We start from the raw sequence: 24,058 nt of genomic DNA, 5'->3' as shown, positions 1-24,058 counted from the left end.
CCGGTGAAAGAAAGACCAATGATTAAAAATGATCCCGTGAACAGTTTAAGCAAGGAGCAGAGATGCCCAAAAACCGTGGGATGGTATGAAGGTCTATAAAACACACCTGATACATGTGATATAAATGATAAGTTCTTGATTTAAAAATTTTTTGAAAAAAATTGAAAAATTAATTGGTGATGTGATGCCTGTATATGGTAATAATTTTCATCATCAAATTGAAGAAGGAGTAGTCACAGTATATCAAATCAATTAACCCATCTGAGGCCATCAATGCAATTGAGCCATGGTGCATCAACATGCATGATGCACCAACATGTCTGCAGCCCTTCGCACAGATGCAACCTACACCAGATGTTAATGCACATTTTCCTAGCGTGTAGACAGATGGACTCAGGACCAGTGGGTTATGCTCCCCTGCCAGCAGATGGAGTCAGAGCAAGCTGACATCACAGTATGTATAACCCTACAGTGACCCCAGCCTGCCATTATTCTCCATTCCAGCAGATGGTGGACGTGCATCTCCCTGTGGGGATTGCTTTGAGCTTTTTGAAAGGAGAAATTTGAAATTCTAAATTCAGGAAAAGAAAGCCTCACTCTCCTGTGGTGATACCTAAAGGTCCCTCCCTCAGTTGAGAATTCCTGAGGCGATTTCCGTGATCCCTCAGAGGTGTGACTTGGTCCGCGGTGGTGATGGCAGATGCCCTCTCCCCCCACAGCTGGAGACTGTCTCCTGTACTCAGCTGGTAAGCACTGAGCTCAGGTAAGCTTTAAAAAATAAAAAAAAGGAGAAAGTTTTACATGAATCAGAAACAGTTTGAGGGATTTCAGGACTTCCTCCGGTCTCCGTTCTTGGTGCACCATGCCAACATTTGTTCCCCCTCCCGTTGGGGTTGGGGAATTGGGCAGCCTGGCAGGTTGAGTGGCCCCCAGTGAGCTAGGCCCCACACTTTGGCTTTTTTTCTTGCACGCCATGTGGTAAGCCGCGGCGGCCGTTTTCATGCACTCTTGTGCATGTTCTGCCACCCTCTATAGGCCGTTGGTCTGTCGGCTCTGTGCACGCATTGTGCGCTTATTTTTTGGGCGCACTTTTTACGCTCACAAACTTTTTTGCAAGCTTAACTTGGCGCACAGATTGTGCATGCGCCTTGCCACGCTTTCTTCTAGGCACTTATTTTTTGGGCGCAGTTCATTTTTTAGTGCGAGCCATTCCGATGCACTTTTACCGCAGCGATGGCACCGTTAAACAAGAAGCGTGTCTTTCTATTTGTGTTGTCTGTTATATTAGGGCTTCTCAGCCTGCCCTGGCTTCTAACCTCTGTCAGTGCTGTGCAGACGTTCAGGGAGAGTTGTCTTCCTCGGTTTTTGCTAAGCCTGGCTCTTCCCATTCTGATGATGGTCTGGTCATGGCCTTAACTGGGGGGATGCCAGATCTTGGTTCTCCCCTAAATGGCTCCTCTGCTGGCGAGGGAAGTTCTGAGGGACCATGCCAGGTCCTTCTGAGCTTGGTCTGGACCCGGCTGCTTTTTCTTGGGTGGAATTTTTTCAAGGCTTACAAGCCTTTCTTCAGACACAGTCCTCCAATTCCCCCATTTCTGTCTGACCAGCTGGTGGCTCCTCCCTCTTCCAGTCCTATGCTTAAGTGCCGGGGCTTGCTGATTTTCATAGCACTGACATGGCCCAGGCAAGTTTTGTATACATATCTTGTCAGACATTCCAGCAATCATCCCATACCATTGGGGTTGGTGGACCCTGCACTCCTAACTCAAGAAGACAAAACCCTCTTCCATCCCAATTTCCCAGCTCTCAACCTTACAGCATGGTTGTTGAGCTCAGAGTGATCATGAATCTTCAGTTACTGTCAGAGTTCAAAGCCATTCTATTATCCTCAAGGAAACCTTTGATCTGGAAAAACTATGCCTTCAAATGGAAAAGCTTCTCCATCTGGTGCCAGCAACATGCTTCCAGTCCTTTTTCCTGTGAGCTTCCACAACTGTTGCAATACTTACTCGATCTCTCTCATTCAAGACTCGCCACTTCCTCAGTAAAAGTCCATTTGAGCATGACTGCAGCAAACCAGTCCTTGGTAGATAACAAACCCATCTCCATGCATCTGCTCATATCCTGCTTCATGAAAGGTCTCAGAAACCCTCTATCCCATGGATCTTCAATGTGGTTCTCTCTCATTTGATGAAGCCTCTTTTCAAGCCACTGGAAATAGTTTCTTTGAAGTTCTTGACTTGGGAAGCGCTTTTCCTCATTGCAGTCACTTTGGTGAGAAGAGTTAATGAACTCCAAGCCCTCATCCACTACCCTCTGTTACTTACAGTTCTGTCACGACTGGATGGTTCTGCCAAAAGTAGTCTTAGTTTTTCATATAAATCAATCTATTGTACTACCTACCTTCTTCCCAAGACCCCATATGCATGATGGGAAGAAAGTCTTCCATACTTTAGACTGCAAAAGGGCCTTGGCGTTTTACAAATGGTATAGTCAATTTCATCATAGCTAGAACCATCACTTCATCTCCTACAACCCTAACTACCTAGGAGTTGCAGTTGCAAAGAGAATTTTATCCAATTGGATAGTGGAGTGCATTCATCACTGCTATATCTTGGCTGGACATCAAATTACAGACTTGGTCAAAGCTAGTTAAGTACGAACCAGGGCTTCCTCTACTGCCCATCTCCAAGAGATGCCCATTGAAGATATCTGCAAAGTTGTAACATGGTCCTTGATCCACACCTTCACGTCCCATTACTGTCTCGATAACACATCAAGAACTGACAGTAGATCTGGACAAGCAGTTTTGCAAAATCTGTTCTCATGGTAGTCCACTCTCCATGCCGGAGTCTGGGTTACTTACTAAGTAATTGCTCCATTGCAACCCTCCACTTGGGACTCCCCACATGTAATGGCTAATTTAGCCTGCATATCAATGGAAAAAGCATGTTTGCCTACCATAAATGTTGTTTTCCATAAATAGCAGGATGAATTAGCCAAGGAAAAACTGCCCACCTCCCTGGAGAGTCAACTACACAGCTAGATTAGCTCTTACTGACTGAGGAGGTTCACTCTCCTCTATCATCTCTTCTAGCCAAGAGGTCCCTGACAGACTTCTTTCATTTCCCCCTGGAATGGGGCAAAGGGGTGATCACCCAAGTAGCTTTCCCTAAAAGACTCCAGCAGCTGCGCCATTCACACAGCAACTATGGCATCTGACTATTTCAAAGATCTAGCTCCTGCTGGAATTGTTGTTTCGCCAGAAACCTTGGAGCTGAACAAAGCTTCTGCTTCTGTACTGGCAGATGCTCTTCAGTCAAACCTGGAGGATGAGATAAAAGCCTCTGAGAAAGCCTTGTATTGTCAGCTGGACTGATAGTAAGGCAGGCAGGTTCAGGGGGATAAACCTGCACACTTCCCTTCTATTCACCAATATATAAGGCAAATCAAAGCAAGAATCGAAAGTTCCTCCAACAAAATACGCACAGCTTGAATCTCCCTTTGTATCCCCCTTTTTATACGTACTGCTGATAATTGTGAGAAATGAACATGGGATGTGTTTCATCTCTGCTACTTGAACCTGCCCATTTCTCCAGCTGGTCGCATCCCAGATTAGTATTGACGTAGGTGCTATAGTAATTCTGCTTCTCTCTAAAAGTTGCAAGAGGCAGCTTAGAAATGGGTACTCTTCCCGGACAATTTTCCAGATTCATTCTAAAGAAACTGGATAGAGCAAAAAGAAAAGAGGGTGGTATAGGCCGGCTCCCATGATTTGCAATGGGAGGCAAAGAAAACAAAAAGGACATTGTTCCTCCCATAGGAGATAAAGGCAGCTAGGTGGCCAAAAGAGATGACGACTGGCTTTGCTCCTGCTTTGAGCAGGAGTACATTTATTTGAGATAGAGGCCTCAGGAAGGCAAATGAAGCCACGCATCTCAGTTAGTGACTATGTGACACCGTGAGCGGTATTTGGTGGCTTGCCAGAGGTCACACTCACTTCTGGACTCTGACTATTCTTTTGTAATTTTTATTTATTACAATCAAATTAACAAACACAAGCCTGCTTACCTCAGCAGTTCTAGAAACAGAAATGCAATGGTTTACCCATAACTCCTGCTCTCTTCTACTCTCATCTGGGGCCCTCTATCCTCTCTGGGGCCTGCTTCCCTATCCTTCTTCCCAACGGAAATGGCCTGCAACCAGGATTCCCTTGTGGGCTGTCTTGATGTGGACCAGGCTAAATGCTTGGTCCTGGACTCTTCAGGAGAGTCCAACATGCAGCTCCTTTATAGACTAACCCTTTGAGGGCAGGGCCAGAGGTGTAGCAGAGTATAGGCTGGCTCCTTTTCCTGTGCACTCCAGATATATCTATTATTGGGCCCTTCTAGAAATAAATAAATAAATAAATAAACTTTGAGTGTTCCAAAACACACTGAATCGTGGCAAGATATTGCCTTTTATGACCATAGATATTTGGGAAACACTTGTCAAATAGTGGCTAAATATCAAGTGAAAGCCCAAACTGCTAAGGTCAATTGAGCCCATCTATAATAAGTGCCATAGTTGTAGACAAATTTTGGCCTCCCCATGAACCAATATAATGCAACTTGAACAGTTTCTAATATATTCTTTAGTTCGTTTTTTGTGCAAATTGAAACAAAGCAGACTTTCTCTTATTTCGGGGGGGGGGGGGGGGGTGGTGTTACAGAGTTATATGCCCACACAGTGCCTTCATTGTTCAATTCATCTTTATCAGAATGCCATTTTGAAAGTCAGATGTATCAATATTATTTTAACTCAATCCCTTACAGATTTGTTTAAAGCTGAATTACTTAACCTTTTGGTAAAAAGTCCAGGCCTGGCTATTTGAGCAGACCTTTGCTAATTAGCCGTTACTGGTAGCTTTCTGAGCAGGGGTGAGTGTCTTTAAAGGAGAGATGGTTCAAGGCTGGTGATTTTTATTTTTCTTTGTCTGTGGACTGGAATGGGGAGGAACTGCCAGGGGGATTGGGATATGGTAAAGTTTTCCTTTTTGATCATGATGGTGCTGCTACGTATGAAAACTAGTTGTGTGTTTTGCTGAATCATTGACTACTGTGTATGCGATATATTATATTACAGGTGGGGAGGAGGAGATTGGGGCTGGTGGGTGTGGTTTGTTTTTTTTATGTTGTATTTTTACTATGTAACTACTTTTGGGGATTTGTTACATAAGGCGAGTAATCAAGTATAAAATAAGTAATTTAGTACAGTAAACTCACTTTTCTCTCAGAGAAAGTATTACCTCTGTTTATTTGTTGTTGTTTCTCTAATTTTTTTCTAAAAAATTTCCATTTTTCCATATTGAGTTTTGGGAAAAAATGTATGAAACAGCCCCCCCCCCCTTCCTATGCACCCACTTTTTTCTGGAAGTTTCCATTGTTTCTTAGACTCTCACATCTCAAGCTTCAGAGTGGGGCTTCAAATGCTGGTAGCTGCCTGGTTAGGTAGCTCCAGATCTTTCTTTCACTGTCTAGCTTGACAGATCTTCCCTGTCACTCTCTGACAAATCACTCAGGGCCATGATGTTACCTCCCATACTGGGTCCCAGTGCTAGCTGCTCCTCCTTCTTGCACCGGCGTGGCTTGCCCTGGAAGTGGGGGGGCAGGAGGAGATATGCACAGTTCCCCTTCCAACCTCTCACCCAAGGCCATGCCAGAAATAAGTTCCTTATAACTATGAAATTTTGCCTTTTTATCTGTTCCCCACAAAAAACCTTTGATAAATGAATCATCTGGTATATGATTTGCAATGAGGTTCCAGTGCCTTATGGAGGAGATGAGAGTAGCTGGAGAAGGCAATAGCTTTTAACTTTCTTTTCCTACCTCATTTCCATAACTCTCAGCTCCAGCTCGCATTAGGAGTCAGAGGTGTGAGATTTGTTCTCAAACCCTGAGTGCAGGGGCGGATTGACCTATCGGGGGATCGGGCTTCCCCCAGTGGGCCAGTCACTCCTGTCACGTGATTTTTTTTTTTTTTTGTATTATAAATTTTCCAACCAAAGTATTAGGGGGCGCCGCGAGCAGTGGTATCTCGAGGGGAGCCAATGCCCCCGGGCGCAAGGAGGCTCATGCGGCTGCTGAGCAGCAACATGTATATAGGAGGCAAATTGGCAGGGCCGTGGTGAGGCTCACATCCCGAAGAAAAAGATCGCGTTTAAACGCGCTGATGCTCCTCCTCCTTCCTGCCTGCGCGGCCCCGGAAGTAAACGTTGCCGGAGCCGCGTGGGCAGGAAGGAGGAGAGGCATCAGCGCGTGCAGAAGAGGAGCATCACTTACGGGCCGCCGCGAATCATCGCAGTGGCCCGAGAAGAGGAAGAGGCCCGGTAGCAGGGCCGCCGCGGCCTGAGAAGATCAGGGCCGCTGCAGAGCCCATCCTGCGGCGACCCGCGAAGAGGAGGCCCAGAGGTGAGAGAGAGGCTGAGGGTCTGTAGAGTGTGTGTGTGCGTGTATGAGATGAGTTGAGAAATTGTGTGTGGGAGTGAGGATCTGAATGTTTGCAGAGACAGCATGTGAGAGCCTCTGTGTGTATGTGAGAGAGACAGCATGTGAGAGTGAGAGCCTATGTGTGTGTATAAATGATTGTATGAGAGAGAGCATGCGACAGTGAGAGCCTGTGCTTGAGTAAGACAGCATGTGGGAGTGAGAGAGAACCTGTGTGTGTGAGAGTCAGACAGCATGTGCCAGTGAGAGACTGTGTGTCTGAATGATTGTATGAGAGAAAGCATGTGACAGTGAGAGCCTGTGTGTATGAATGATTGTATGAGAGAGAGCATGTGACAGTGAGAGCCTGTGTATATGAATGATTGTATGAGAGAGAGAGAGCATGTGACAGCGAGAGACTGTGTGTATGAATGATTGTATGAGAGAGAGCATGTGAGAGTGAGAGCCTGTGTGTATGAATGATTGTATGAGAGACAGCATGTGACAGTGAGAGGCTGTGTGTGTGTGTGTGTGTGTGTGTGAGAAGAGAGAGAAAGCATGTGAGAATGAGAACCTGAGTGTGTGTTTGAGGGAAGAAGATGGAGAGAAAAGAAATAGAAAAAAAGACAATATAAAAAGAATTGGCAAAAAAATAAGAAAGGGAAGGTGGAAAAAAAAAAAGCCTGTGACCAACCGATTAGAAAACTAAGATCAGCCAGCAAAGGTAAAAAAAAAATAAATTACTTTTTAGTGATTGGCACATGTAATCTTTGGGAATGTGCAAGAATAGCACTTTCTCCATGCTGATCTCGTACATTGTGAGATCCGCATAGAGAAAGTGCCTGCACAGAGGAGGCAGCAGAATGGGCTTCAGTGTCAGTAGCAGCAACCGGCGCCTCCCCAATAGCCACGCGGCAGCAGTGACAGTGGCAGCAGAGGAATGAGAGAGGTTCCAAGGTTGTTGGCAAAAGAAAGAGAGGGGGGTCTGCCTTTAGTGTGTGCATGTGTATGAATGGGACTCTGCTGGGGGTGTATGTGTGTGAATGCATAGGTGCCTGCCTGGGGTCTGTGTGTGTGAGAATGAATGTGTGCATGCCTGGGAGATGGGGAGGGAGTGGTGTGAAAATGAATGGGAGCCTGCCTGGGGGTCAGTGTGTGTGTGTGAGTGTGAGAGCATGAGTGTGTATGAGAAAATCCAAGGGAGTAAGAGTTTGTGTGTGTGTGGAGGGAGAGTGTCTTAGAGCCTGAGAGTGTGTCAGTGTCAGTGAGAGCAAGAGGTTATGGTGGGTATAAGAGCATGAATGTGTATGATTGTGACAGTGTATGTGTGAGAGAAAATCGACATGTGAGTATGTGTGAGAGAGAGAGGATAACCTCCTAATCCTCGACAATATCAGGGTGACTGGAAATAAAGAGCTCCCTCAGAAGGGGACAACAGGGGCTTTTTAAAATCCTTATTAGTTTTAATTATTGAATGTTATTTGATATATGTGCTGTTTTGAAATATTTTATTAGTGTTTGGGACATTGTAAAAAATGTATATGATTTTAATTAATAGAAATTCTATTTATCAGTAGTTTTAAAATATTCTTTTATTATGGTTTTACTATTATAACTGATGCTTTATGTTTCTTGATTTTATTTGTTTTATGAGGAATGGTGGTTCTATTTTTCTATTGTTAATACATGGAGTCTGGCTTCTTGGAGTTTCCATTTCAGTTTTTGTCATTTGTGCTCCTTCATTTTGTATTCTGTATTTGGTGAGAGTTTGTGTTCTGCATGTAAAGACTGAGATGAAGCATTCTTTTAGCATGTGGTTTCTCTGTAGGGATCTGCAGTAGCTTGGCCTGTTCTGTTTTCCTGATAGGAGGTGTATTGATATTTTAGATTCTGGTGTAATATTTGTGGTATTCTTTTTCATAGGTGGGGTTATTATTCTTTGAGTGTTGGCAAATAGTACTGTGTTGATATGGGAGGACCATACCGAAATATAGGGGTGTGTACATATATATGTAAATTATATGTAAATTATATTGTTTATGTAATTGGTTACCCATGGGCCAGTATGGAGAAAAATCCCCCGGGCCACTATTTTCCCACAATCCGCCCCTGCCTGAGTGTCCCATGTGGAAGAGCCAACACAAGTCTTAATAACTTTCTCCTGCAACCAGATGGCATATCTCCCTAGTACCAGCAGGAAGTTTTCTTACCTGGTTTCAGGACTGAGGGGATGACAAACAGAAATGTCTTTGTGGTACAAGAAAGAGATACAGTCAGCTATCAGTCCCAAGGTGGTGATGCTAACTCCCTAGAAATCAGCCCAGTCAGTGATCACCAGGTACTGTCCAGCCAAGCCATGGGGACATAGGCAGCTAGATGTTCGGGCAAGGTCTTGCTTGTGTTGGTAGTTCTTACGGTGATTTCAAACTTGGTAGTAAGCCATGGGGGCTTGGAAAGGCCTGGGGTTGGATTAAACATAAACACTTGTATGCTCATCTACACAGGATGATAGAGAACCAAAGAGAAAGGAAACAAAACCTTATTTGGATAAGGAGTGATATCCTAGAAATGACCAATCCTCTACAGCTGGCAGCTGGGACATATTTTTGTAGCGTAGATCAGAAAAACTAGACAGACTGGATGGTCCAATTGTTCTGTTTCTTCCCTCATCTGCTATGTTATAGAAAGATTTTATTTTTCTAATAAAAAAAAAATAATTTTTTATCTCCCAGGCTCTTTCAGTTGAGCTCAGAGTCTGAGGCTGTCCAGCGCTTCCTTGAACTCTCCCAGAAGCTCCGTCCATTCTATGAGTGCTCACGAGAAGCCTTGAAGGTCGACACCCTCCAGCAGCTGACAGACTGCTTCAGGAATCATCCGAACTGGTCACTGGCCCATGTTGCCGTGGAGACGGGCCTACAGAATAGCTTCAAACATAACGATATTGTGAGGTAAAGAACCTTTTATTTTTTAATGATAAAAAAAGATGCGTAACTTATCATTGTTTAGCTTCAATTCTAAAGGAGCGAGGCTTATCGGATGGTTGAGTGTGTGTATGTGTGTGTCCCTTCAATTTGTAATTCATTGGATCCAGTGCACCCAAAATGTTTGTGAATGCTATGAGTGCTTAAGCACCCCAAATATTGAACAATCTCCTTCAGGTGTCTACAGTCATTTTGAAAAGTTGACTGTATGTGTGTAGGTTGGCCCTTAGGGGAATATCTCACTTTTGTACCTTTCAAAGTTCAATTGGGGTATATGGGGAGGGATGCTGTAGGTGGGCCGAGTTGGCGATTTTCCCAGAACAAATGCATAGGGAAAAATTTGAACTGTGTGTGTGTGTTGGGGGAGAGATTCAGGAGCAATCTAAAGAAATATTTTTTTTATAGAAAGGATGGCGAATGCATGGAATGGCCTCCCAGAGGTGTAGTGTAGACAAAAGACGGTAACAGAATTCAAGAGGGCATGGCATAAGCACAGGGAATCTCTGAGGGAGTGGGAAATGGTTGCTGTGAAAGGACAGACTACACCATAATGGTCTTTTTCTGCCATCATGTTTCTGTGTTCTTAGGTAATATTGCGGGGAGTGGATAGAAAGTAGGGAAACATCCCCACGTAGTTGCAAGTGAAGACACATTGCCCTGCATCCTAGCTCTGATTCCAATTGAGCTGGAAAACCAGAAGAGCAGGAGGAAGCTTGCCAGGTCAAAAAAATATAAAGGGGGTCCATATTCAAAGGGATTTGTCTGGCTAAGCTCATGCAAGCCAGTCAAACCCGAGTTTTTAAATTTCCCGACATGCCTAATGGGTTAAGTTTTTATTTTTTAATTTTTTTTTGTCTGCGTAAATTATTACCGGCTAAAACCTACCCAGATATAAATGAGGAGGTGCAGCAGCTTTCCAGGGTGGGGGGAATTAAACTTAAGCCAGGTAACGTCAGTATCCACCGCTGTCTGTTTCATTGCCAGTTGAGTCAGGGAGCACTGCTACTTTATGAAATTGATCAAATTGTTTTACTTTTGCCAAATAAACTACTTGCTATTTAAAAAGCAGCAATCATTTTATAAGCAGAGCAGCATGTTGAGTATCTCACCAATTGAAAGATATAATCACTTTAGATCTTACAGCTGCAAATTCATGATTACATTGGGGTGGGGATGAATCGTATTTAGAAATCTTTGATGTCAGTCAAAATTTTAGGAGTCGGAGGAATGTGTGTGTGTGTGTGTTTCTATTTTGTTATAACTTTAATTTTTGGTTTTCTGGTTTGTTTTTTCCCTTTCATTTTATTGGATTTCAGATTTTTGAAGTGTGCTATTTGGATGCAGCACTCTTGTCACGGGAGCTGTCCAGAGCATGGTGCTGAACAGTACTGAAACATGCTAGATATTCTCAGGCCGATACAGTAAAGTGGCACGGAAAACAGGTGCCCAGTGTTGAACGCCCACATTCCTAATTCGCGCCCAGCCGCCTCTCCTGGGCGCGCGATACAATATTTAAACGAAGGGTCGCGTTAAAAGGAGGCGCTGGGGACAATTGCGCGCCCCTAGAGCCTCCTTGGCAGCCTAGGAGAGGTGGCGCTCAGCGGGTTAGGAAAACGGACGCTCAATTTTACAAGCCGTCCGTTTTTTCCTTACCTGTGCACAGCCACGGGTTAGGGAAATGGATGCTCGTTAATTGAGCGTCCCTTTTTGTAACCTGACCGCTCGCACTTTTTTTTTTTTTTTTAAACCTTTTTTTATTTTTTTTTACCTTTTGGTTCCTCCAACTAATATCAGAGGACACTTTTTTGGCGGCTCAGAAATGAATGCCTGCTCTGGGCCGGCGTTAATTTCTGAGTGTACAATTGTGCGGATTGAGCACACTTTTTTTTTTTTTTTTTAATATTTGGGGCGAATAGCTAATAGCCTCATCAACTTGCATTTGCACGTGATGAGCGCTATTAGTTTCTGGGGGGGGGGGGGGGTTGGATGCGCATCCAACCGTGTGCTAAACAGTGTGCTCAGCTTAGCGCACTTTACTGTATCAGCGTGTCTGTTTGGGGTTTTTTTTTTCTTATTTATTTTACTGTTGTTTTCATGGGTGCTGTTGCTTTTTTGGGGAGATTTTTGGCTCTTTTCGCTTTCCTGACCCTCCCTGTCCTTCATCCATGCGTTTTACCCTGCATTTCTCCCCTCTCTCAGCCATTTTCCCCTTTCTTTCCCTTCCCTCCAGCTGTTTTTATCCCCTCCTTCCAAGCTTTTCTGGGGCCTCCCTTGCTGTGTGTGAGCCCATACAGTTTTGGCTGACCAGATGGCCGGAATATTTTCTTCCCAGATTTCACCCGATCAGCCTGTCGCATGGTATTATCTGCATAGGCTATGTCCCCGTTGTCGATTAATGCATGCGTAATACCCGCCTCGCTGCCATTCTGCATCTTCTCAGTAAAGGCCAGATTAAAGAATGTGACAAAAGTTAGGGCACGATAATTGAAAAATGTTTGCGATTCATTTTTGCTTGCACAGTTTAGGTTTGAGGCTTTAATTTCCTGTATGTCCTGAAAGGAAAATGCTGGAAAGCATCGTGCAAGCCAAAGGCGTGTTGAAGGGGGGGAGGGTAATAAAAGGCCACTGTGGAAATTTAGTACCTTCCTTCAACCTTATTTTCCCACAAAGTTTTGTTTGATTTTTATTTGCAATTGTACAAGTTCTCAAGAGAATCAATGAAGAGGAAATGCTGATAAACAAATGAAAATTTTCACAAAATTAAAACGAAGAGACATGAACAAGGCAAAATAACAAGAAGTGTCCCCTATTCATAGGCTACATCGCATCTTATTCCTAAAATTCCATACCAGACCCAATTAGACGGCGATAACCGATTGACTAGGAGATGTCCTAATTATCAATAAAGATTCTTAATTGCTTTGGGTCCTTAAAAACCCAATATCTGACAGATTTATCTTTTTTCACCTGAATCCTCTGACTCTGTTGCGTGTATCGGATCTGGCCGGACACCACTTTTCTTCCCCGCCACCTTCACCTTTTCTGCCCGTATTTTTCCTGTGCCTTTTTTGCATTTCAGGAGTGTGAACAGCACCGAGAGTGAGGATGGGTGTACCCCTCTGCACCTGGCCTGCAGGAAGGGCGACGTGGCTTGCGCCCGTGAGCTGGTGGAGGGCTGCCAGGCCCGGCAGGACATCGCCGACAGGCACGGAGAGACCGTCTTTCACTACGCGGCCAGGCAGAACAACCCTCAGATCATCGAGGTGAGCAAGGGCATCTAGGCCCAGTAATGGAGGAGTAAGCAGGGTATGTGCCGCTGGGGTCATAGAAATAAAATTGCCCTTTAGGGCAGAGATTTCACAGTAAGGGATGGCAGGGCGAGTGGTTCGTTGATAGGGCATTTTATGATTTGGTTTTTTTTTTGGCTGCCATTCTTTTTCCACATTAGAATTATGATCCCTCGCGGATACGGTTGAGACTTGTTGGGAATGCAGCATATATACATGTGTGTATTTCTAGGTGGTTACGTGTGCTGGTGCTGGCGTTGCAGCTGTTGTTCCCCTTTGCTGCTTGCGCTGTATAGATAAACAGAAGGCCTTTTTTTTTTTTTGGTTTCCAGCAGTTTTCAGAAGCACTTCGATCCATGAAGGAGAGAGAGAAGTTGTGTAGGAGATGAGGATCCCAACTAAACATTTCTCTTCTTAATTATTATTATTTTTTTTTATAGATTCTGGCCATGAATCCCTCCGTTGGCGTGAACCACCTCAGCCAGAGCGGCGAGACCCCATTACATGTGGCATGTCGCTTGGGTAAAGAAGGCGCAGCCCAGGCCCTTCTCCGCTGCCGAGTGAAGCACGATGCCAGTGGGCGTCACGGTTATCCTATTCACACGGCCATGAAATATGTCCAGAAAGGGTATGCGGAGCCTTCTTGTCTTATAACAAAACCAAGAGGGAAATATCTGGTGTCATAGGAGACCTAATCATGAAACACCCAAGATACTTTTTGCCTGAAACTTATTTTTCTTGGGTTTGGTTTTTTTTGTGTCAAAGAATCACTTTGCTGTGGTCGTTTTCATAATAATAAGTGAATAAAGAGGGTACTTTTCAATAGTGTGTGTAACTCAGCATGTAAGTAGGTGTGCCTAAAGTGATGATGTGGGAGCCACACGGTTTATAAAGTACCACCTGTCATTGGTTGATATTTCAGTACCCACACATTTTTTTTAAATACTAGTATCTGCATAGTTTATACTCCTATTTGAAAAGGCTTGCATGCGTAGTTCCAAGCACCAGTTGACCCACACTCTCCGCCCCTTGCTCCACACCCCCTCACGCAAAAACTGCAGGCATATGACAAGTCAAATGTAATATCTCTTACATAAATAGCAGGTGCTAATGCACTTGTTTGATGCCATGGACGCAGAACTCAAATTATAAAATACATGAACGTGTGTGTGTGTGTGTGTGTGTGTGTGTGTGTGTGTGTGCGCTTCCAAACCCCATACTAGAACACCCTTGGAATGCCTCTTTGCACGCACGGGATTTTCTGTGCGGCAGTGACAGTGTGCGCGGGCTCCCACCTTTCTGAAAATTCAGTCATCCTGCACAACTTGCATATGCTGATAATAACTGCCATACTGGGTCAGACCAAGGGTCCTTCAAGCCCAGTATCCTGTTTCCTATAGTGGCCAATCCAGGTCACAGGTACCTGGTAAGATCCCAAACAGTAAATAGATCCCATGCTGCTAACACACACAGCCACACACACAGCCACACACATACACTCCCACTAAATATTTGCAAGATGTGTTCTGTTTAGAAAGGACTTCAACAGTCACTATGTTGAGGTTGATTTTCAACATTAGGTGCCAAACTTTGGGGCGTTAGACTCCTAAATTGGCCCTTTTGAAAATTCACTAAGCCCGGGTGCCTACATTTTCATGCTGCTGATTTCAGTAGGGGGCTGATAATCAACATGTCTAGGCTCTGACATTGAGCATCTTCATTTAGGTCATCTCCAGAGCTGAGATAACTTTGGGCGCCATAAATGACCGAATCCAGGCAAACTTTAATTGGGTTTCTAACTGAGGTGCCTTCAATCTGCGGTGGAGCCCTCTTTTTTAAAAATCCAGCTCTAGGCTCCTAAATTTAGAATCCTAAAACGTGGGCAGTGACGGGGGTGGAATTATGGGCTTAGCACTGACTTTTCAGTGGGAAGCACCTTAACTTAGGTTCCTAGATTTAGAAACTTGATTAACAGGCCTAAATTTGGGCCCCTGAGTTCATCTGAAAACATATTAGGAGCTTAAATTATGGTCCTAAATTTAGAAGCGTCTTCTTTTTCTTTTTTTTTTTTTTAAATCTCAGTCTCTTTGTTAGTACCTGATTACAGTTTGAGAAACTGAAATGTAGAGGGAGGTCAGGTAAATGGACCATAATCGCACACAGGGTCCACGGTGGTTTGGAGATTAGAACCCGGAAGTTCCTGCATCCCCTTCTCCTTGAACAGACTTCTCCTCCTTCCTTACCGACTTCAAGCATACCTGTGTCTGTTTAGTGCTGCTTGCGTTTTGTAGCACTGTAGCAATGTTTAATAATTGCAGTAGTAGTCATTGTTTACATTCCAGGTGGGGCCTTTCTTTTGTTCACTTTTGACGATTTTTTTCCCACTCCAGATGCGCCGAAGTCATCCTTGACGTGGCCCGCAGCCAGGTGCAAGCAGAGGACCCCCATTATGGAGGGACCCCCCTCCACTGGGCAAAGAGCGCAGAGGTAGTATGAACCAATAGCCTGCTTTTTATATATAGGAGGAGTTTCTTGCTAAAAATAAATGGATCCCAAAGTGCCTCGCAGTCACCTTTTGAAAACGGTGCTCCAGAGAGAAAAGTGCAAATGGTTCTGCTACCTAAAGTTGGCAGCTTTTGAAAATTAGTGACTGAAGCTCGGCACCTAAAGTTAGAAGCCAGTTTTCAGCAGGCCCCTAAATCTCACTGCCTAAAAGATGGGGTGGGCCCAGGCTGAAGGAAGTTAAGTTAGGTGCCTGGTGCAAGCCCAAAACTGGGACGCCTAGCTCATTTTGCTCAGCTTTCTCCTTGGCTTCAATGTATAAATGAGACCTTTTGTATTACTTGGGCGTGCTCCGGCTCTGTGGCTTCCAATTCACATCTGCTCAGTCTCAGTTAATGCTCAGTGGAAACCAAAGGTAGGTTCCTTTCTGCCCCAGTGTCCGCAGACAATTGTCGTTCTTCTGTTTAGTAAAGGCGGCTGATCACCTGCTAGCATCGGCTTGGGGTGCAGTACAATTCTTTCTTTATATTAGGTGTTTGCTGAGCAGTAATAAAGATGTAGAGAAAAGTGATTTGTTTTGTTTTGTTTAGGGAACTTTTATCTCACCTGCCACAAGGGCTGGTTGTGGTGCATGTTTCTCCCTGCGTTTGGGAAGAGGGTAGGACAGAGAAATGGGAGAATACCAGATGTCCTGCAGGAAGGCGTATTCATGAAACCCAGAAGAGAAAGCTTAAGGAGAGAGGCCATACTGAGGAGAACAAAACCAGGTCATTTTAGACCAGAATGTGCCATGATATGGAAAATCTCTACCCAGCATATAGCCAGGTTTCCCTGTGCAGTGGTTAAAGAGCAATTTATTTTTATTAGCACCTAATGACAGTTGGATAGGGTGGCCCAGGCACAGGGAGGTTGCAGCGATGTCTCACAAGGTCACCGAGTTGGTGGCTGAGCCAGGAGCAGTGATATCCTGAAGTTCTTGACGTCCAGCCCTATGCTCGAACCACACGATTGCTCCTCTCTTCAAGAAAGGTAGTGCGGCACTGGAGTAGGAGGCAGGGAAGTCTTCTTCTCCACCCCCGTGCCTTGCAATACACTCACAGACTCCCCCTCTTCCTCCCCTTTGTTGCCCTGCAGATGGCCCGGTTGGTGATTGAGCATGGCTGCAACATGAATGCCACCAGCAAGACAGGGGACACGGCGCTGCACATCATGGTGAAACGGGCTCGCTTTGAGTGCAGCATGGTGCTCCTCACGCACGGCGCTGACCCAGACGTCAAGGGCCAGGGCGGAAACACTCCTCTGCACCTGGCCATGAAGGTAAGTTGTACGGGCAAGGTGCTAGTCCATGCGAGTTACCGAGCTGCAGGGGGCACTGTGTGGAGATGTGCAGCGGCACAGGAGCGCAGACTATTTCATTTATAGCGCTGGCACCTTAGTGAATTGAGGCAGGGATACGGGGTCCTTTCTCCTTTAAAATTGACCGTTTCAGGCCTGCTTAGGTTGCTGGGGCCCACAAGCTGTTGTCCTTTGAGGGCTGACCACTTGCCTGTGTCAGATAATTTGCTAGTCTCAGGGCAGTCATTAGGGGCAGGTGTCTGTATCTTTAAAAGGACCCTTATAGAGGGGTGGAGATAGCCTTACCTAAATCTTCAGAGAAGCTATTGGGACTGGGTTTTATGGCGGATGACTCGAGGGACCCCCTCTGTTACAAATAGAGGAAATTGTGTATAAGATTTCATTCCAGTGGTAGGTTACTCCAGTAAGGTCGCACAAAATTAATCTTTTTCCATCTAACAAGTGTTGGACGGGGGGGCGGGGGGGGGGGGTTGTGGGGAGGTGAGTTCCTTTATTCATATGTGGTGCACATGTCCAGTAATAAAAACTTAACTGGCAGGAAATTCTTTCCTGGGTTCAAAAGATTTTCAGATGTAAAGTCTGTTAACACTTTTGTTGGGAAATACCAGTGATTTATCTCCCCCTTCCTCAGTTACTCACCTTTTAATACATGCAACACTGGAAGACCCAGCTTAAACCATCAATTGGTTTCCCTTAGTGTGCAAGATGTATACTATGGGATTAATTCATTTTAATATTAAGAGACAAGTACAGAATGTTCCTAAGGTGGGATTTCCTTTTTCGAAAGCCGAAGGGGACCATAGATGGACACTTACGGGTAGCTTTTTTTTCCCAATTTTAAATTGCATTGAGAATTCCAGGAAAGTTTATAAAGAACTCTTTTTTTTCCGTAATTGGATAGGGAGGTAAACACACATTTATAGTCTGGAGACAGGATAAATGGATTTCATATAACTTTGTAATTGGTTTCAATAAAAACAATTCAAAGAGAAAAAGTAAAAAAGCAGTGCGATGCCATGGGCAGAGCAGGGCACTGAGGGGAGAATGCAGGCCATGTCTTTTGGCTGGGTTAGTACGGCACACGCACTCTTTATGAGTCTTGCGGAGAGAGGAAAAATAAAGCCTCCAAGGGTTTCATGCAGCTCACAAGCAGCAGGAGTTTGACGAATAGGGCAGTGTTTTGCCAGGTGCCCAGCGTGCTGCGATATTTGTATCTTTGTGCACAGCTCTGCATAGCACTGTAGAAGTGATTTAGTAGCAGTAGGTGCCCAGACTGGCTGTGATACAGAGGGAAGAGAGTCAAGATTCTGGACCTGGCTGCACACTCGCAATATACTGTGGCACTTCTGATCCCCCGTCTTCAGGTGTTGTATTATTTCCAGTGTCAGGCATGAGCAGTGACACCATCATGGGCCTTCCAGGTGGCAACTTTTGAAAAATTGTTTTGTAATCCCGTAGCGCTGCAGATCCGTCAAATGACTTCTCGATCTGGTTATTTCCATCTGCCAGAAACTTTGCAGACATCATCTGATGCTCCCTCCTTTTCTGAAAATTAATCTTCCCCTTAGCATATCCCAGATGGCACGCCCAGGTTACACATGCACACGCGCCCTCCCTGGCATCGAGGGCTGCAGGGAAACCCCTTCTGAGACTAGCCACCTGTACTGCTCTCTGCTACTCCCGAGCCCTCCAGACTCTTTCGGACAGGAAACACGTTACCTGTGTTCCTATTTGAAATTGCAGCCAGTTTTACTTGTGGCATTTGTATAAAATCCCCCCCCCCCTTTTTTTTCCCCCTTGACTCTATGTAGGCTTGAAAATCAGATATGACTGAAGTCTGGATGCAGTGTTTGACAATGTGGCCATTATCGTAATAGTTATGCTCTATACCATGCTTTCCTGACAGTTTGGATGAGAATTAAAAAAAATAAAATTATTAAAAAAATAAAATTATTATAAAAAATAAAATTTCTTAGCGTATAGACAGATGGACTCAGGATAAGTGGGTTTATGCTCCCCTGACAGTATATATAACCCTGCAGTGACACCAGCTTCCCAGTATTCTCCGTCTCCAGCAGATGGTGGACATGCATCTCCCTATGGGGATTGCTTTCAGCTTTTTGAAAGGAGAAATTTGAAATCCAAAATTCAGGAAAAGAAAGCCCCACTCTCCTGCGGTCATACCTAAAGGCCCCTCCCCCAGTTGAGAATTCCTGAGGCAATTTCCGTGGTCCCTCAGAGGTGTGCCTTGGTCCGGTAGCTGGGTTTCCCATCGTGGACTTCGCTGCTAGTTCAACTGAAAGGCAGCGGGTGCAGGGGGCTGAGCACGGCAGTGATGGCAGATGCCCTTTCCCCCTGCAGCCAGAGATCATCTCTGTACTCTGCCGGTAAGCATGATTTTAAACACCTCTATCATATCCCCCCTTAGCCGTCTCTTCTCCAAGCTGAACAGTCCTAACCTCTTTAGTCTTTCCTCATAAGGAAGCTGTTCCATCTCCTTTATCATTTTGGTCACCCTTCTCTGTACCTTCTCCATCGCCATTATATCTTTTTTGAGATGCGGCGACCAGAATTGTACACAGTATTCAAGGTGCGGTCTCACCATGGAGCGATACAGAGGCATTATGACATTTTCTGTTTTATTCACCATTCCCTTTCTAATAATTCCCAATATTCTGTTTGCTTTTTTGACTGCCGCAGCACACTGAACCGACCATTTCAATGTGTTATCCACTATGACGCCTAGATCTCTTTCTTGGGAAATCTAGCTCCTAATATGGAACCTAACATTGTGTAACTATAGCATGGGTTCCCTGTATGTACCCGGATCAGTCCAGACTCCTGGGCTTTGCCCCCCCTCTAGCAGATGGAGAAAGAGAAGTTTTCAAAACAAAACTCCGCCTTATATAGGATGGTGCCACCTACAGTCCGGCAGTATTTCTGTCTCCAGCAGATGGTGGAGGTGCAAGGCCTACAGTCTGTGCTGATTGTTCATTGGAGTTAGTTAGAGTAGTGAGTTCTGTGAGTTTTAGAGAGTTTTCGGTCTGTCAAACCTTTTTACTTTGATTTAAAAAAAAAAAAAAAAAAAAGGAACAGTTTTGTCCTGAGCCTCCCAGGGGGTTTCTAAGGTCCTGAGGGGACCATCCCCTGCTGGTTGTTGAGGCAGCTGCATTACAGGGTCGGGGGCCCTCTTGTTCCAAGCTAGCAGCTGGGTGCGACACCAGGGAGCCCGGTTCACTCCACCCTGCCGGATCAGGACTGTGGACCACTGCCGGGCAAGTCTTTAAAAAAAAAAAAAAAGTTTTGATTTTCTTTCATTTTTTGTCTGTGTCACCGGCACTGTGGCTCTCTCTTCCCTCCCTGACTTGGCACTTGGGTGGACCGCGATTATGTTTCTATATTTTACAGAATTGAATTTTAGCTTTCTCAGGCCCGCTGCCCGATGCCGCGCTCGTCTGCATGCTGCGCATGTGGCTCGGCCCACGCACATCTTTCTCAGGAGGGGCTGTGCTCGGCGTGTCTTCCTGGGAAGGAGGGATCCTCCGGGGCCGCAAAAATGGTTAAAGGCAAGGCTGCCCGAGCTCCTTCAGTGTTAGCTGCACCAAGATCAGCTGAGGCAGATCCATTCCCACTGAGTGCGGGAACGGAGGCCATTTTGGAGTCTTTTAGATCAGCGACTCATGCAGCTATGGGGGAGGGGATTCTCCCGCCTCCTCTCTCTCCTCAGCCAGGGTTTCCTGGAGGGAGCAAAACTTTACAGCCTCTCTCATCTGCAATGGAGGATAGCCCCGAGGGGGCTTCTGACTCCTCCTCCTCTTCCTCCTCCTCCTCGGAGTTTATTTTATTTCTCCATAAGGCTTTTAAAGCCAGGAGGGAAGGGAAGCTGCAGGCTGGGGTAAAACTTCCTCTAGTGGTCTTAAGTCTCTTTCTCGAAAGTGGTCTAAGTCTATGGGAGTCTCTGGGTCCTCCAAAGCTAAGCACCCTTTGTGTACAGGGGCTCATCAGACCGATACTGATTCCACGGGTCAGGATATGGACCCAGGGGACCAGGACCCACAGGGCAAGCCTCTGATGGGGGTGGATACAGACCCTGATCAACATCCACAGGATCCAGCACGAGGCTCTCACATTATGGAAGGAGACGACCCTAAGGTGGTCCATCTGTTTAGGAGGGAGGAGTTGGCTCCGCTTATCCCTGCCATACTCGGAGAGCTAGGCATAGATGGGCTGCCAGAGGAGTCCAGGCTAGGGGCCATGGACCCAGTGTTGTTGGGTCTGAGGGGCCCGGCTACGTCCTTTCCTTTTCATTTTTCTGTCACGGACTTGCTATATAGAGAATGAGATACCCCGGATCTGGGATTGAAAGTTAGCAAGGCTATGGATAAGCTATATCCTCTTCCGGAGGAAGCAATTGACATACTGCGGGTGCCCAAGGTGGACGCGGCGGTGTTTGCAGTCACCAAAAAGACCACAATCCCGGTTACGGGTGCTACAGCCCTGAAGGACCTGCAGGATAGAAAGTTGGAGCTACAGCTCAAGAAAATCTTTGAAGCCTCTGCACTGGGAGTGTGAGCAGCTATGAGCAGCAATTTTGCCTTACGAGTGGGCCTTCTCTGGGTTCAGCAGTTACAGGCTAATGCTGGCCTTTCCGATGCAGAAGCACAGCAAGCAGGGATTCTGGAAGCTTCGCTTGCTTATAGTGCGGATGCACTTTATGATCTGTTATGGACTTCGGCCAGATCCATGGTGTCGGCAGTCTCGGCTCATCGGCTCCTGTGGTTAAGAAACTGGTCGGCAGATATTTCCTCCAAGGCTCAGCTGGGGTCGTTGCCTTTCAAGGGTAAATTGCTTTTTGGCAAGGACCTTGAGGATATGATTCAATCCCTGGGGGAGAACAAGGTTCACCGACTGCCAGAGGATAGACCCAAGTCAAGGGGCTCCTTTTCTTCACAGTCTCGATTCAGAGGGAATCGGAGATTTCGTCTATCCAGAGCTCCAGCTTATTCCTTTCAGCAAGCGTCCGGTCGCCAACAGTCCTGATCTCAGCCCTTTCATGGCCGACGCTTTGGCAGAACCGAGGCTACCCAGTTCGCATCTGGGGCCAAGTCTTCCCAATGAAGGAACGCCGACCCATTCCTTGGTTCCAGCTGTTGGGGGCAGATTGTCCCTGTTTTACGAGGAATGGGTCAAGGTGACATCAGGCCAGTGAGTCCTTACTGTGATAAATCAAGTCTACCTTTAGATTTTGCACACTGCCTTCCAGGGCGGTTTATGGTCTCCCTATGCGGTTACGAAGAGAAACGACAGGCAGTACAAGATACCTTGCAACGCCTTCAGCAACTTGGCGCCATCACCCCGGTTCCTCAGGCGGAGCAGCAAAAAGGGCGTTATTCCATTTACTTCATAGTCCCCAAAAAAGAGGGGTCCTTCCGACCCTTCCTGGATTTGAAGGGCGTAAACCGCTGCCTCAGGGTGCCACATTTTTGCATGGAGACGTTACGGTCAGTCATTGCCTTGGTAAGAAAAGGAGAGTTTCTGGCGTCACTGGACCTAATGGAAGAGTATCTTCACATAGGCATTTGGGCCGACCACCAGAAATTTCTGAGATTCTCAGTGATGGGTCGCCATTTTCAGTTTCAAGCTTTGCCCTTCGGTCTTGCCACCGCACCCAGAACGTTTACCAAGGTAATGGTTGTGGTGGCAGCTCATCTGCGCAGAGAGGGGTTCCAAGTGCATCCATACCTGGATGACTGGCTAATTCGGGCAAAGCCGGAGTCGCTCAGCCAGTTGGCAATTCGCAAACTGCTTCAACTCCTGCGATCACTGGGTTGGGTGATCAACTTAGCCAAGAGCCGACTGGTGCCCACTCAGTCTTTGGAGTTTTTGGGAGCTCTATTCGACACTCAACAGGGGAGAGTGTTCCTTACCTCGGACCGAATTTTCAAGCTACAAGCACAAGTGCGGGACTTATTGGCCAACCGTCTCCCCAGAGTGCGGGATTATTTGCGGGTTCTCGGCTCCATGACTTCCACCCTGGAGCTGGTGCCCTGGGCCTTTGCTCATATGTGTCCTTTACAGTCAGCATTGCTTTCGCGTTGGAATCCAGTCTCCGAACAGTTTCATTTACCTCTCCCTCTTACGGATACGGCGCGTTCCAGTCTCGATTGGTGGCTTATCTCTGGCAACTTATCCCAAGGAGTTCCCCTGGAGGTGCCCGAATGGACAGTGGTGACCACGGATGCTAGAAATTAGGGAAGCTAACCAAATTGGTAGTGCAGTAATAATTACCCCAATATTGGCTGGGTAAATGTATCATCAGGACATGCTAGAGAGATAAAGTTCCTGGATGGAATAAATGACAGTTTCATGGTTCAGAAACTGATGAGAGAGAGGGAGCAATTTTAGATCTAATTCTCAGTGGAGTGCAGGATTTGGTGAGAGAGGTAACTGTGGTGGGGCCGCTTGGCAATAGTGATCATAATATGATCAAATTTGAATTAATGACTGGAAGTGGGACAACAAGCAAATCCACGGCTCTAGTGCTAAACTTTCGAAAAGTAAACTGATAAAATGAGAAAAACAGAAAAAAACTGGAAGGAACAGCTACAAAGGTAAAAAGTGTGCAAGAGGCATGGACATTGTTAAAAAATACCATCCTAGAAGCACAGTCCAGATGTATTCCACTCATTAAGAAAGGTGGAAGGAAGGATGACGTCTACTGGGTGTATCTCCACTCTCCTGAGCACTTTGACTATCAGCGGCCAAGGAGGGAAGATGTACAGCAGCACGTCAGTCGGCCAGGGCAGCACCAGGGCAGCACCAGGGCATCTAGTTGGGGAGCGATTTGCCTGAGGAAGTCGGTGCAGGGACAATGATCCCAGGAAGAATCTCAGTGGTTGATCAATCGTCTGGAAACCAGGGCAGTGTGGTTAGCGTTGCAAGCATTCCGCCCTCTCCTCTAGGGGAAGTCAGTCAGAATTCTTTCTGACAATGCGACCATGGTGGCTTATATTAATCGCCAAGGGGGAACCAAGAGCCAGCCAGTGGCCACAGAAGCCCGGTAGCTGATCAGCTGGGCGGAGAAGCATTTAGTAAGTATTGCAGTGTCTCACATAGCAGGAGTCAACAACGTTCAGGCAGACTTTCTCAGTCGGCACTGCCTCGATCCCGGGGAATGGGAGCTCGCAAACGAAGCTTTCCAGCTCATATGCGACACGTGGGCTGTACCCTGCATGGATCTCATGGCAACATTTCAGAATGCCAAGGCTCCGCGCTTCTTTGGTCGCCACAGAGAAACAGGAGCAGAAGAGGTAGATGCCCTGGTGCTGCCCTGGTGCTGCCCTGGCCGACTGACGTGCTGCTGTACATCTTCCCTCCTTGGCCGCTGATAGTCAAAGTGCTCAGGAGAGTGGAGATACACCCAGTAGACGTCATCCTTCCTTCCACCTTTCTTAATGAGTGGAATACA

General features: G+C 46.1%; 1 protein-coding gene across 3 annotated transcripts in view; it reads left to right on the top strand.

Moving 5' to 3' along the window:
- PLA2G6 (phospholipase A2 group VI) overlaps positions 1-24,058 on the top strand; it is a 130,133-nt gene that overhangs the window by 33,694 nt on the left and 72,381 nt on the right. For all 3 annotated transcript variants that reach the window (XM_029590157.1, XM_029590159.1, XM_029590160.1), the window contains exons 3-7: positions 9,197-9,412; positions 12,525-12,708; positions 13,173-13,360; positions 15,123-15,219; positions 16,369-16,551. In XM_029590157.1, the coding sequence (XP_029446017.1) occupies positions 9,197-9,412; positions 12,525-12,708; positions 13,173-13,360; positions 15,123-15,219; positions 16,369-16,551 (868 nt within the window). The remainder of the gene's footprint in view (positions 1-9,196; positions 9,413-12,524; positions 12,709-13,172; positions 13,361-15,122; positions 15,220-16,368; positions 16,552-24,058) is intronic.

This window comes from Rhinatrema bivittatum, chromosome 2, assembly GCF_901001135.1.
Source record: "Rhinatrema bivittatum chromosome 2, aRhiBiv1.1, whole genome shotgun sequence".
Taxonomy (NCBI): domain Eukaryota; kingdom Metazoa; phylum Chordata; class Amphibia; order Gymnophiona; family Rhinatrematidae; genus Rhinatrema; species Rhinatrema bivittatum.
This window is presented reverse-complemented; position numbering and strand designations above follow the sequence as displayed.